General features: G+C 43.8%; 1 protein-coding gene across 1 annotated transcript in view; it reads right to left on the reverse strand.

The window, feature by feature from the left end:
* The window catches only part of nt5dc3 (5'-nucleotidase domain containing 3), a 38,400-nt gene that overhangs the window by 13,068 nt on the left and 9,704 nt on the right, over nucleotides 1–15,628 (reverse strand). The window contains exons 3-7 of the mRNA XM_068050302.1: nucleotides 12,174–12,248; nucleotides 10,596–10,651; nucleotides 7,381–7,471; nucleotides 4,600–4,737; nucleotides 4,210–4,270 (exon numbers count right to left, since the gene is read on the reverse strand). Coding sequence (XP_067906403.1) covers nucleotides 4,210–4,270; nucleotides 4,600–4,737; nucleotides 7,381–7,471; nucleotides 10,596–10,651; nucleotides 12,174–12,248 — 421 coding nt within the window. The remainder of the gene's footprint in view (nucleotides 1–4,209; nucleotides 4,271–4,599; nucleotides 4,738–7,380; nucleotides 7,472–10,595; nucleotides 10,652–12,173; nucleotides 12,249–15,628) is intronic.

A 15,628-nucleotide genomic window follows, 5' to 3' on the forward strand; every position in this document is an offset into this window, starting at 1 on the left:
TGTAATGTCTAATGTTTTCAACTTAAAAACAGAACATGGAAAAGTTATATAGTCAGTTAAAATAAAGGATACTAGGTACAAAAAAAGAAAGTTAGAATAAACATGAGAGAACAGGTGAAAAAATTGGGAATACGAAAGGCTTTGAAAATTACTTTAAATTGTTTTGCAATACATCAATATTGCAGTAATAAAGCAATTTCTGACAATCTGGTACCTTTACTGTTCTGTGAGATGAAAAATAATTTTTTTAACCCTTTAGTGTTAGCTGGACAACTTCAATCAAGCGCCAATTTGTGAAATAGAGCAAAAATAAGTTTAGATTCATTTTGGTTCACACGAGAGAAAGAAAAAGATGTTGGTCAGTTCTCAAGGGGATGATTTGTCTTCGTGAATGTGAAGGATATTAGTGCTGGGAATGAACACTCAGGATCAATAACTCCTAGATCAGAGACAGCATGGCTAGAAGCAACATAAAGCATCCTGCATCCCACCCCAATAATATGCCTTGGTCTCAGGTACAGAGGATCAGGGTACAAATAGGATAGAGAGAAACTATATCCGCTGGTTGGGGCATCTATGACTAGGGGGCATAGTGTAAAATTAGAGACAGGCCTTTCAGGAATTAAATTAGGAAATACTTCTGCATACAAAGGGGTATGGGGTTACTCTCCCTTCAGACACAAAATCCTGATAACTTTCAGGAACCCTATTAAATTTCTTGCACCACCCACAGCAGTATGTTTTCTGGGCCTTATTACTGCTGTAGTTAAAGCCACAGCTTGTTCAGCTGTGCTTTCCATCAGGGTTCTTTCACCTTCACTGAGCGGGTGCGCCCTGATTAATCCTACAGGCTTTCCCCGTAGTTTCCAGCAGTCAGCTCTTAGATGACCTGCTTTATTACAATGGAAACACACAGGTCTCCGGGTCTCTCTCCTACTTACAGCACCTTCCTTTTTGGCTGGAGGAGGGCCCCCGTGTCTCCTACTTTTCTTTCTCTCCCAGGACTGCTGGGGCTTCTATCACCTTCCCACCCTTTGTCCTTTTCAAATTTGTGGGGGTAACTAGGAAAGGTTTCCCCTGGGGAACCGAATTGTATATTAGATCAAATTCATCAGCCAGAACTGCGGCCTGCCTTGCTCTATGAACTTTTTGTTCTTCCACATGAGTCTTTATGGAGAGAGGGACAGAGTTTTTAAATTCCTCTCGCAAAATTACCTCCCTGAGGTTTTCATTGCTGAGCTGCACTTTAAGAGCCCTCAAACACTGGTCAAAAGCCAGCTGCTTACTTCTCTCAAACTCCAAGTAAGTATGATCAGCTTGCTTCCTGAGGGTTCGAAACTTTTGGCGATAGGCTTCTGGTACTAGCTCATATGCCCAGAGGATAGCATTTTTTGTCAGTTCATAATTTGATGAACTCTCATCTGGCAACAGGGAATAAACCTCATGGGCTTTTCCTGTTAGCTTACTTTGCAACAGAAGAATCCAAGTTTCAGCTGGCCACTTTAACTGCCTTGCAAGTTTCTCAAACGATACAAAAAATGCTTCCATGTCTCCCTCATTGAATTTTGGAATCAACTGGGAAAATTTCAACAATTACGTACAGAGCCCCGCACTTGTATCTTCCATGCTTTCACTGGTGTCACTCTGTCGCCCCCTAGCTAATTCAAGCCGCCTCAGCTCTCTTTCCTCACATTCCTTCTGGAAGGTTCTTTCTTTCTCTCTTCTCATTCAAGTTTCCTCTATTCCAATTGTATCTTTGCTAGAAATACCCCATCAGAGTCTATTTCTAACCGTGTCTCTGCTTCTTCAGGTTCAAGGGAAAAATGGTTGGCCACTAGTCATAGGAGTTCAGACGTTCTAGCCTTGGCACGGAAAGTGATCCCACACTGCTCAGCCATATTCCTCAACTCTTCCATAGACAGTGCCTTTAACTTATCCCAGCCTACTTCACCCTGGCTTGGGGAGTTACTAGCTTCAGTCGCAGACATGTTAGTATTCTAGCACACACAACCACAAGAAAACCTGGATTGAAATCTTTTCTCTTTTTGGCTGGGATCGATTTGATTTCCCACTTCCAATTTCTTGTTTGTCTGTGGGTCCAATCCGGAACGCTAGCCCCCAAATTCCTGTTACGACCAGGTGAGGAAGGGGTCTAGGGCTCCCCTCTCAGCCTTTTCCTGGTTTGGCCGTAACAGGGTTTAATTTTTAAAACACCATGTTTTTAGATTCCCCTCAGTGAGTCCTTGCTCACTGCTCTCTAATTGTAATTGTAAAGGAATCAGCCAGACACGTTTTCTCAGATTTAAACAAGAAAGGTGCAAGTTTATTAACCTTAAAACTCTAACTACTAACAATATGCAATGCGCAATAAACACACACACAAATCGAGACAGAGGAAGAGAAAGGATTAAGGGGGGGGGAAGGTTTGAAGTAGATGGAAATTCAGTTACTGGTTTTGAGTTGGATGTAAAGTCTTCGATTGAAGTTAAGTCCTGCAGTTCTCGTTGGGGCCCAGTGCACACTTTAAACTTGTTTCACTGGTCTTCGGTCTTGAGGCTTAAGTTACTTCCGTGGGTCCCTGGAACTTTGCGTGAGGGAGACAGAGAGAGATATGCTCTCTTCTTGAAGTTCACTTACAGTCCCTTCCCAAACTGTTCTGTGTCAGGCACAATTCAAAAATCCCCAGGTTGGCCAGCAGGTTAGTCATGTGACTAGCTCCTATTTGGAACAGCCTCTCCTGCAAGGTTTGTGGATTCCTTCAAGCTTCTAGACACTCTCAGTGGGGTGGGTGGAATGCTGAGTCAGTGACCCTCAATGTCACTTGATCATCACCGTTGACAAAAGTCCATCTGGCTAATTGAATCAGGGAATACTCCCATTGTCTTCTTCATGCAACTGTCTTGTAGAATGCAAATATACAGCCATGTTTTCAGCCACTGTTGTGGTCTTTTTAAACAAGTTATTTCAGGTCCAGTAACAGTTCCAAAAAAAAAGTTCCATATGATGAAGTTAATATGTCTCATTTTGGTAGGTGTAGTTTCAGTCACACAAGGAACTAGTGTGTACAGACAGTGTACTGACCTACTATCCCTGTCCCCCAAGAAATTCTCAGTCCCCCAGAGCTAGTTTTGTTTTTGTGTGTCATTCAGTTCATGGATTCATAGGGCATTGGGAAAATAATTAAAGATATGATAAATGAATTTACTGAAACAGCTGTAAATTCTTGGGCAATGGTTTCTACTTTTAACTGCTACTCCAAGCTACTATCCTTTGATGCAATATTAAGAGTCAGAAGGAGGAAGTAATGAAATACTTCTAAAAAAATTGACATTATTGTATTTCATCAGCACATGACAAAAAGAAATCTGCAATTTCAGGTAGGGGTAGAATAATCAGACAGCTTGAGGAGAGACAGGCAGGCAGTTTATCAGGAGTAGGAGAATGTGGGTTGGATACAGAAGCTGATTTGTCCACTTTGGAACAGCTCTCATTGTAGTTAATTTACATCTCCGTTGCCTTTATTTACTATGCCTCTTAAAACAAAAGAAGGCCAACATTGTATCTCAAAAGAGAGCTGATTGCAGCTAGCCTACGAGAAAAACAATCAACATGTATTTATATAGTCCCTTTATCATAGTATAATGTCCCAAGGCAGTTCACACCTGCGTTATCAAACAAAATTTGACACCAAGCCACATAAGGAGATATTGGGACAAGTAAACAAAAGCTCAGAAGTTCTCAGTTCCCCAGAGCTAGTTTTGTTTTAAGTAACATCTTGAAAGGAAAGAGGCAGAGAAGCTAATGGAGGAAATTCCAGTGCCTAGGACATATACAGCTAAAGACACAGCTACCAAAGGTGAATTAAAAGCAAAATACTGCGGATGCTGGAAATCTGAAATAAAAACAAGAAATGCTGGAACCACTCAGCAGGTCTGGCAGCATCTGCGAAATGAGAAGCAGAGTTAACGTTTCGGGTCAGTGACCCTTCTTCGGAACTCCTTGAGTTTCGACCAAAGGTGAAGTGATTGAAATCAGGGATACGCATGAGGCTTAGTCTATCACAACTGTCCTATGGGCTGACAGAGCTTAAATGGAAACAGCTGTTACGATTTTTAGCATTTTGGGTAGTTCCTGATGAAAGGAACTAAAAATATTACCATGAAAATCTTAACATACGAGTTGGAGCAACGCAATCGATTATATACATACCAATGTCTTGTTCAACTGCCCTATACAAGATTCCTTTAACGTGGACATCTCGGATCACTTCCTGTCAATTATAAATTGAGAAGCAAGTGAAACTTCATCACAGTCACTATTAAATGCAAATATGTTGCAGTCTAAGACTGGACTCATCAGCAATTCCTTTCTGCCTCAGGATTAGTTATCGAACAGCTCTCTACTCTGCAACCTCAACTGAGCCAAATGCAATGACAGAACCGTCAAAAACTTGACCATAAGTCGCACCACAAGTTCATTGAACTATCCGCCAAAAATTTCACTTGGCAAGCCACTTCAATAGTTTACACTGCAACTGAATCAATGCTAGGAAAGTAAGCAAGGACATCATAATGAGAATAAATGGCTCTTGCATCTTACCTTAACATCCTTGTAAAGGTAAACTGGCTCAAAGTCAATGTTCTGCTTGATAAAATAGTCATTGACACAGGAAAGCAGAGTCAGTTCTGGCAATGAGAATATGTCCATGAACTGCTTCATTGTAAAGCCATGTGAACTCTGATTAAACAAAACAATGGAAAGTCATTCAAAAAACAATAGACAGCATACATAGCACACATTTTCAAAACAGCTTTTAAAATGTTTGCAAAAGGGAAAAACTCCTTAAAATTGTGATTTGGCAACTTAGTTTATCCATAAAGTGAAATCACAAAGAAAGAAAGCCAAGTATAGGTAGGTCAGTACAAACAATCTACTTATCAGCTGAACAGGTGGGGCATAATTTCAAAGTTTGCAGGTGACACATTAATGTAATAAACAGGAGAATATTAATGGACTCCAGGAGGACATGGACAGACTGGTGAAATAGGCAGACACATGGCAGATGAAATTTAATGCAGAGAAGTGAGATATTTTGGAAGAATGTGTTAAAGTAATATAAGCTAAGTGGCGCAATTTCAAAGAAGCAGTAGGAACAGAGAGACATACACAAATCTCTGAAGGTGGTTGGACAAGCTGATAAGGCTGTCAACAAAGACAGGATCCTTGGCTTCAAAAATATATGCATAGAATACAAAAGCATGGAAGCTATGTTAAACCTTTATAAATCACTGGTTTGGCCTCAGCTCAAATTCCCATTAGAACAGAGAAGGTCAAGGTGAGATTTAATAGGGCTGTTCAAAATTATGATGGTCATGATAGTTTAAATAAAGAGAAAAATATTTCCACCTGCTGCAGAGTCAGTAACCAGAGAAAAAAAAGATTTAAGGTAATTGACAAAACAACCAGAGGGAAGATGAAGTGACGTTTTATTTTAAACGCAGCAAGTTATGATGATCTGGAATGTACTGAAAGGGTGATGGAAGCAGATTCAAAAGGGAATTGGATAAATATTTGTAAAGGTAAAATTTGCAGGGTAAGAGCCGGGGGGGAGTAAGACAACTTCTTTCAAAGAGTCAGCATCGGCACCAGGGGCTGACTGGCCTATTTCTGTACTATGACTCTGAAGACATATCCAGTGCCTTTTTACATCTCAAATGTTCCAAAGTGCTTCACGTGCTATTCACTACCTTTGAAGTGCAGTCACTCTTGTTATGTAGGCAAATGCAGCAGCCATTTTGTGCACAGCAAGGTGCCACAAACAGTAATGAGATGAATGACCAGCTCATCCGTGTTTTTGGTGGCATTGGTTGAGGGAAGCAGGTTTGTCAGGAGTTTTCCTGCTCTTCCTCGAATAATGGAATCTTTAACATCAATCTGAACTACTGAGAGGAGTAAATGGGGTCTTAGTCTATCATCTTGACAATTCAGTACCAAACTACAGCCTTAACCTAGATTAACTTCTGAACCTCCTGGACGAGGCTTGAACCTACAACCTCATAGAATCATAGAAATTTATGGCACAGGAAGAGGCCATTCAGCCCACTGTCGGCTGGCATGGACACAAAGAGCCTAATCCCACTTTCCCTGCACTTGCTGCCCTACTGCGGTCCAGCAATGCTTCGATTTTAAAATTCTCATCCTCATTTTCAAATCCCACCATGGCCTTTCTCCTTCTTACTTCTGCCATCTACTCCAGTCCCACAATCCTCCTAGATCCTGCCCTCATCAAATGTTGGCCACTTCAGCATTCCCAATTTTAACCACTCCACCATTGGTGGCCATATCTTCAGCTGCCTCCACCCTAAGCTCTGACATCTCTACACCTCTCTGCCTATCTTTTCTCCTTTAAGACACTCCTTAAAGCTAACCTGTTTGAGCACATGTTTTTTATCATCTGCCCTAATAACAACATATTTGGCTTGGTATCAAAACTTGCTTGATAACATTCCTGTGAAGTGCTGTGGGACATTTTTCTACATTAAAGGCACTATATAAATGCAAGTTATTGTTGTTTTCAGCTCTTGGTCCATAGCCTTGTAGGTTACAGCACTTCAAGTGCCTCTACCACCCTTTCAGGCAGTCAGTTCCAGAGTCCCACCTCCCTCTGGGTGAAAATGAAATCTCTCTTCAACTCCCCTCTAATCCTTCTACCAATTCTTTTGAATCTATGCTCCTGGTTATTGACCTCTCTAAGGGAAATAGGCTCTTCCCAGCCACTCTCTCTAGGCTCCTCATAATTTTACACACCCTAATTAAATCACCCCTCAGCCTCCTCTGTTCCAAAGAAAACAACCCCAGCCTATCCAATCGTTCCTCATTGCTAAAATTCTCCATCCCTGGCAACATCCTCGTAAATCTCCTCTGTACCCTCTCTAGTGTGATCACATCCTTCCTGTAATGTGGTGAACAGAACTGTACACAGAACAGCAGTTCCTGATTGTAGAGACAACGAGAGTGCCGCTGACTGAGTCAAGCCGACATTAAAGGAGATCCCAGAAAAGGCAGACTCCATATTGAAGGAGGCATTAAAATTGTGACCCTCCCACTTACAGCTTCCCATTGTGTGGAGCCTTTCCCACCAGGAATATAATCTGGAAATAACAGGAGTGCAGTCCATGATTTTCGGACCATCAAAATTAGCACTCAAATTGAACATGTTTTTAAAAAATGAAACCGACACATGCATGATGGGCGGATTGGTCTCCTTCTGAGTCCCATCATTCTATAATTTGGTTGACGTTCAGATTATTCTTCATAATTAGCCCGCCTCAGCAGCAGTGCACAAAACAGGCTAGCAGCAAGATATTTCAATGTATTTACCTTGCCATAAAAGTCACTCATTTGCTCCAAAGGAACGTGGGTCCCTTCGTACATTTCGATGACTTGTTCATCTGGAACTGGGCTTAGCCCCCTGTCGTTAAAAATGAAAGATTTCAGCATTGGTTTGGGTACATTTGTCTGCCATGAACTATGGGGGGAGGGGGGGGTGCAGGGTGGTGGGAGTTTAGATTTCCATTCTCACCTAGATTAGATCACCCTCCTGTTGTACAATCCACCTGCGTGTCATTCCATTAGTAACACAGGAACAGGAGGAGGCCTTGAGCCTGTTCCGCCATTCAGTCTGCAACCTAACCCCATATACCCACCTTTGACCCATATCCCTAAATATCTTTGGATAACAAAAGTTTATCAATTGCAGATTTAAAATTACAATTGACCTAGCAGAAATTGCCATTTTCCAGAAAGAGTTCCAAACTTCTAATACCCTTAATTTCACTCCTGAAAGGTCTGGCTCTAATATTTAGACTATGCCCCTCCAGTCCTAGACGCCCCAAATAGTGGAAGTCATTTCTCTCCATCTACCCTATATTTCCCTTAATATCTTGAAAACTTCTATCAAGTCACCTCTTAACTTTCTAAATTCCAGGGAATAATTCCAGTTTGTGCAATCCTCCTCATAACTTAACCCTTGGGAGATCAGGGGCTGGATTTTTGTCTTAGGATCAGGAACCCAATGTCGGAAACAGTCACCTGACATGATTTTCAAAGGAATGGCCAATTAATGGCCAGAAGGCGCACTCACAGTCCAACTGAGGACGGAGGGCATGCTGTTCCAAATGAAGCTCAACGTAACCTTGAGGAACAGCACCTCATCTTCTGATTAGGCACTCTACAGCCTTCTGGACTCAACACTGAGTTCAACAATTTCAGAACAGGATGGCCATTTTAATTTTAAAAATTTTTATTTTTTTTAAACCATGTTTAACTGGTTTTTCGTGTTTTTGATTTTGGACAGAGCTGTTCATTATTCTGCCATTAACACTCTCTCTGGACTAAAGCTTTGTCTTTTACCACAACTATTAACACTCCCTCTGCCTTTTGTTCTGTGACATCACTGTCATTAATCTCTCCTGCCCTCTGCCCTATCACACACCTGCCCTTGTGTTCTTCTTCACCGCCACCGCTACCCTACCCACCCCCCCCACCCCACCTTCACTTGCTCAAAGCCTATTACATTTCTAACTTTTGCCAGTTCTGATGAACGTTAACTCTGTTTCTCTCTCCACAGATGCTGCCAGACCTGAATATTTCCAGCACTTGCTGTTTTTATTGCATTTATATAGCGCTCCAAAGTGCTATACAGCCAAGGACACACTTTTGAAGTGTAGTCATTGTTGTACTGTAGGGAAACGTGGCACAGACTTTGCACACAGCAAGATTCCACAAGTAGTAATGAGATAAATGACCAGTGGATCTTTTTTTTTTATTCATTCATGGGATCTGGGTGACGCTGGCCAGGCCAGCATTTATTGCCCAACCCTAATTGCCCTTGAGAAGGTGGTGGTGAGACTTCTTCTTGAACCGCTGCAGTCCTTTTGGGGTAGGTATACCCACAGTGCTGTTAGGAAGGGAGTTCCAGGATTTTGACCCAGCGACAGTGAAGGAACGGCGATATAGTTCCAAGTCGGGATGGTGTGTGATTTGGAGAGGAACTTGCAGGTGGTGGTGTTCCCATGTATTTGCTGCCCTTGTCCTTCTAGTTGGTAGAGGTCGTGGGTTTGGAAGGTGCTGTCAAAGGAGCCTTGGTGCATTGCTGCAGTGCATGTTGTAGATGGTACACACTGCTGCCACTGTGCGTCGGTGGTGGAGGGAGTGAATGTTTGTAAATGGGGTGCCAATCAAGCAGGCTGCTTTGTCCTGGATGGTGTCGAGCTCCTTGAGTGTTGTTGGAGCTGCACCCATCCAGGCAAGTGGAGAGTATTCCATCACACTCTTGACTTGTGCCTTGTAGATGGTGGACAGGCTTTGGGGAGTCAGGAGGTGAGTTACTCGCCACAGGATTCCTAGTCTCTGACCTGCTTTTGTCGCCATGGTATTCATATGGCTACTCCAGTTCAGCTTCTGGTCAATGGTAGCCCCTAGGATGTTGATAGTGGGGGATTCAGTGATGGTAATGCCGTTGAATGTCAAGGGGAGATGGTTAGATTCTCTCTTGTTGGAGATGGTCGTTGCCTGGCACTTGTGAGGCGCGAATGTTACTTGCCACTTATCAGCCCAAGCCTGGATATTGTCCAGGTCTTGCTGCATTAGTATCTGAGGAGTCACGAATGGTGCTGAAGATTGTGCAATCATCAGCAAACATCCCCGCATCTGACCTTATGACTGAAGGAAGGTCATTGATGAAGCAGCTGAAGATGGTTGGGCTGAGGACACTTGCGGGATAACAGGGGGAATTTCCCTGGCTCTTCCTCAAATAGTACTGGGGGTTGGGGGCCTTTAATGTCCACGAGAGGGCAGATGGAACTTTGGTTTAACACTCAGCTGAAAGACGGCACCTCTGCCAGGCAATGCCCCTTCAGTACTGATTTGAAATGTCAACCTGGATTATATACTCAAGTCTCTGGAGTGGGGCTGGAACTCACAACCTTTTGACAAAGGCAAGTGTGCTACCATTTAGCTAAGGCTGATACTGAGTTTAAACAGCAATACAGATACCTCACTTAATGGAAGTTCAAATGGCAAACATGGATCAAATTATTCAAATTAGCTTATAGCAGTCCTTGAACATCGTTCATGTTTGGGCTGACAAGTGACGGAAACATTAGTGTCACAAGTGCCAGACCACAATCTTCTTCAATAAGAGAAAACCCAGGCATCTCCCTTGACAAGGTCACCATTGGCGAGTGTCTCCCACCCTCACTACCTTGGGGTTTACCACTGATCACAGGCTTCATCAGCCCAGCAAAATTAACATATTTAATGTTAAATAAATATATTCATTGCCGTCGTCTGTAACGTCTAGCCTGAATTTAATATTAGCATTCCAACGTGTGGTAGTTTAGAGGAGATTGTGTTTAAACCAGAAATCAGATTACTGTAATTGGGGTAACTATTAATTCTAAGTCACAAATCTCTGCATGGGCAGCTACTGGAAAAGGTATGACTTCCAGATCATGGGGACAAGGTTCACTTACCTTAACCAGAATGCAATCAGAGAGGGAGGGAGAGCAAAAACAATTTTATAAAAATTATACCTGTATATGGTTCCTAACTGAATGTAGTGGAAGGCATCGATTTTCATCACTATCCCCTAAAACAAAGATTGAGAAAACCACATTGTCATCCGAAACTATATAAATGATTATCTGAATAATTTCATTTAATACCAAATATTTTAACCTATGTTCAATTATTTTTATGCAAAACTCCCAGAGAGGTCAGTTTGTAGTTGCTATCAGCATCAAGAATTCAGTACCAAGACTGGGGCCAGGATTTTGACCACCGGCTAAAGCGACAGCGAGACCCCATGTCGCTTCCTCTGGGGAAGGCGCGCCAAATCAAGTGCCAATTAGGCACTTACATGGACAGTGGCGGGCCTTCCCCAGGATTAATAACCCTGGCGACGATAGTCCCGCCTACTCAGAGCTGTCAGCCTATCAGAGGCCGGCAGCTCTTTAACTGAGCAGCGCCACTGCGGAAGCGGTGGCTGTTGCCGGTACTGGACTCACCCGAGGCACTGGATCTAGGCCACAGGTAATTCACAGCGGGTGGGGTTTCACGGGGTGGGGGGGGGGGGGGGTGTCGCAAGGGAAGATGGGGGTTCGGTGGCAAAGGCGGAGGGTGGGGAGTTGCTCTCAGCAGGCCCCCCCTTCCTGATGCCAGGTCCCTCGTTCAGGCGCTAAGCGCCTTTTAATGAGGGACTCCCACCCCCACCCCCACCCCCCCCCCCCACCCCCACCCCCCCCCCCCCCCCAAACCTGAAGTCGGCAAGGAACCCACACAGGTTTGCTTGGCGAGCTCCCCATGTGATAACAGGTCCATCCGCTGCTGGACTATGTCTGGCGGCAGAGGGATGAGTCCCTTCATTGGGCATTAATTGCCTACTTAAGGATCGCACGGCGACGGGGCAGGAAGGCCATTCACAGGTCTTCCCGCCCCAGACTTAAATTTGGGTGGAGGCAGGAAAGTGGCAGGGTTCCCCACCACCACCCCCACCCATCGATTATATGCTCTCCCCACCTCCAAACTCACGCAGAGGAGAACATAAAATTTCCCCCTACCTGTGGGATAACTGAGATAATTTTTTTTTTTAATTCTCTCTCAGGATGTGGGCTTCACTGCCAAGGCCAGCACTTATTGCCCATCCCTAGTTGCCCTTGGGAAGGTGGTGGTGAACCGCGTTCTTGAACTTCCAACAGCCTAGAGGGCGTGAGTACCAGCCAATTCGGTGTTAATGCCGAAGATGCTGCAATCCATTGCCAGCATACAACGGAATCCACTTTTCTTAGCCATGGCAACAGATGGTGCACTATAATTGGCTCAAGCCTGGGGTAGGGAGGGGATATTGAACCAACCTCCCTGACCCGACTATCTCGGCCAGGAAAGTGTCCCGTGCAGGAACTTTGGGAGAGAATAGAAGTGGACCCAGCTGTGATGCCTCAGCAGATGAATTCCCTCGCCCAGGCTAAATTTCTATGCTTACAGGGTGAGATATCACTGACTCTCTGACACCCACAGAATCGTACCTCAACAAGGCTCAGGGCCTTTAGGAGGGTTGTGGTGGAGAGAAAGAAACAAAACACAGATACAACTAAAAAGACAAAAGCACTAACCTTTTGTACATCATAATGAAGTCCACGTATCACGAAGTTGGGATTGTAATCATAGTTCCTCAGGTCTTCTGGATACTAAAGGCATAAACAGACACATTCTATTATAACAATGCATTACATTCTACAGCAGTCAAAGCTGGGGTTGTCTTTATATAAATCTATTGTTAGCTTCTAAGTTCTGTTAATGGATGTTAAATACATAGTAGTTGAAGGCAATAGGTTGAACAGGTTTTGGGTGTTGGCTAGTTATTTGTACGCAGATGTATATATAAAGTGCCAGCTAGCACTGGCTGGCTGTTGTTAGGAATGGAGAAGTAAGCTCTGTGGTAAGCAATAAACAGTTTCCACCAAAGCATCCTAGTCGCTGTGTCTTCTTCACAAACAGGCTTGGAAGTTTCTCTAACATCCATCATATTGCTCTATGTTCCTTAATTAGGACTGACTAAATTTTAAAACAAAATAACCCATCCACAATTATTTTGTACAGCTACAGACTTTCAGTAAAAATATGTGTTTAGTATTAATGTAAACAATCCTTTTAAGCAATTGTATTCTCCTTTCCTGTGAAAAGTACTGAAATAAAAAGGTCACTCGTAATATACCAACTTGCACCCAGTTCAGCCCCGGATATCTCTGGAGGCAAGTTCGCAGTTAAATACAACTTCAATCTTGTACAGGTTAATAGCTGAAATGCGGATGAATCATCTGAAACCAAGTATGGTTATTTAGGAATACTAACAACCTGTATTTATATAGTGCCTTTAATGTAGTAAAATGTCCCAAAGTGCTTCACAGCAGCCTAATCAAACAGCATATAACACTGAGCTACATAGAGATATTTGGACAGGTGACCAAAAACTTGGTCAAATAAATCTTGTCAAAAAAATCTCATCATTCCCAATCAGTTCTTCCATAAAACATACACTATTTTTCCAATGAAATAATTTCCAGTGCCCAAATGCTACCATTTTTACTTTGCCATCTAGCTTATGCATGCCACTGGTGCCAGATTTGAACTTGGTACTGTTTCTGAACCATGGGCTGCAATTCATTGGAAAAATCATATAGAACAATGGGCTTTTTATTATTCGTTCAAGGGATGTGGGTATCGCTGGCAAGGTGAACATTTATTGCCCATCCCCAATTGCCCTTGAGAAGGTGGTGATGAGACGCCTTCTTGAACCGTTGCAGTCCATGTTGGGTAGGTACACCCACAGTGCTGTTAGAAAGGGAGTTCCAGGATTTTGACCCAGCGACAGTGAAGGAACGGCGATACAGTCCCAAGTCAGGATGGTGTGTGACACTTGGAGAGGAACTTGCAGGTGGTGGTGTTCTCATGCGTCTGCTGCCCTTGTTCTTCTAGGTGGTACAGGTCGTGGGTTTGGAAGGTGCTGTCAAAGGAGGCTTGGTGCGTTGCTGCAGTGCATCTTGTAGATGGTACACACTGCTGCCACTGTGCGTCGGTGGTGAAGGGAGTGAATGTTGAAGGTGGTGGATGGTGTGCCAATCGAGCGGGCTGCTTTGTCCTGGATGGTGTCGAGCGTCTTGAGTGTTGTTGGTGCTGCACCCATCCAGGCAAGTGGAGAGTATTCCATCACACTCCTGACTTGTGCCTTGTAGATGGTGGACAGCTTTGGGGAGTCAGGAGGTGAGTTACTCACTGCAGAATTCCCAGCCTCTAACCTGCTCTCATAGCCACAGAATCCATTTACTTTGTTTTTACTTATTTCTCCCCACATGCCTCCTGCACTTGTGCCTCCCCCCACCACTGCCCAATAGCCAAAATATTAAGTAAACAACCCACTTTAAAAATAAACATCATTCTCGGGTGTGGATATCACTGGTATGGTCAGCATTTGAACACCATCCCTAACTGCCCTGAGAGAGTGGTGGTGGACTGCCTTCTTGAATCTCTGATACCGCTTTGGTACAACCGAGTAGCTGTGAGTATTTAAGTATAAATCATGGTGATGTGGAAATGGAGTCACATATAGGCCCTGACCGAGTAAGGATGGTAGGTTTCCTTAAGGACACTAGTGAACAGCTTCATGGCCACTTTTACTGGTAGCAGCTTTTCATTTCCAGGGTATTTTAGTTTAAACAATATTCAAACTCTCAAACTGCCTTGGTGGGATTTAAACTCATATTCTGTTGATTATTAGTCCAGTAACATAATAATTACACTACCATACTACTGAGTTCACCTCTCTGCCTGTCAGGCAGCATTTGACCTCCACTCTGCACCTCACCTGTATGGAACCGCTGACATCAGGAACTGTGTGCCAGGAAGCAGTATCCAAGATTAGTATTCCATTACACAACACACTGACGTGCCAATGCACCGAACCACTAGGTTAAATTTTCGCTTCCGGGCGGGGAAATCGGAGTTGGGACTGTTTCTGGGTCTCAAGCTCACCCCCAGAGGCAGCGAGGGGGGAGGTGGGTAAGTCACCCTTTGGAATTTTGCCCCAGGTACCTCCTTAATTGGCATGGAGACGGGATCCTGTCCAATTAAGGGCAGTGAGAGGGTTCTCGAAGCTGGAGGGCCAATCAACCTAAATCTATGCCCCCTAGTTATTGACCCCTCGCGAAGGTAAAAAGTTTCTTCCTATCTACCCTATCTATGCCCCTCATAATTTTGTACACCTCAATCAGGTCCCCCCTCAGCCATCCCTGCTCCAAGGAAAACATCCCTAACCTATCCAGTCTCTCTTCATAGCTGAAATGCTCCAGCCCAGGCAACATCCTGGTGAATCTCCTCTGCACCCTCTCCAGTGCAATCACATCCTTCCTATAGTGTGGCAACCAGAACTGTACACAGTACTCCAGCTGTGGCCTAACTAGCATTTTATACAGCTCCATCATAATCTCCCTGCTCTTATATTCTATGCCTTGGCTGATAAAGGCAAGTATCCCATATGCCTTCCTAACCACCTTACCTACCTGTGCTGCTGCCTTCAGTGATCTATAGACAGATACACCAAGGTCCCTCTGACCCTCTGTACTTCCTAGAGTCCTACCATCCATTGTATATTCCCTTGCCTTGTTAGTCCTCCCAAAATGCATCACCTCACACTTCTCAGGATTAAATTCCATTTGCCACTGCTCTGCCCATCTTACCAGCCCACCTATATCTCCCTGTAATCTAAGGCTTTCCTCCTCACTCTTTATGACACCACCAATTTTCATGTCATCTGCAAACTTACTTATCCTATATTCTCGTCTAAATCATTAACGTACACTACAAACAGCAAAGGTCCCAGCACCGATCCCTGCAGTACACCACTCGCTAAAACAACCCTCGACCATCACCCTCTGCCTTCTGCCACTAAGCCAATTTTGGATCCAATTTGCCAAATTGCCCTGGATCCCATGGGCTCTTATCTTCTTAACCAATCTCTCATGCGGGATCTTAACAAAAGCCTTACTGAAGTCCATGTAGACTACATCAACTG

Source organism: Heterodontus francisci, chromosome 18, assembly GCF_036365525.1.
Source record: "Heterodontus francisci isolate sHetFra1 chromosome 18, sHetFra1.hap1, whole genome shotgun sequence".
Taxonomy (NCBI): domain Eukaryota; kingdom Metazoa; phylum Chordata; class Chondrichthyes; order Heterodontiformes; family Heterodontidae; genus Heterodontus; species Heterodontus francisci.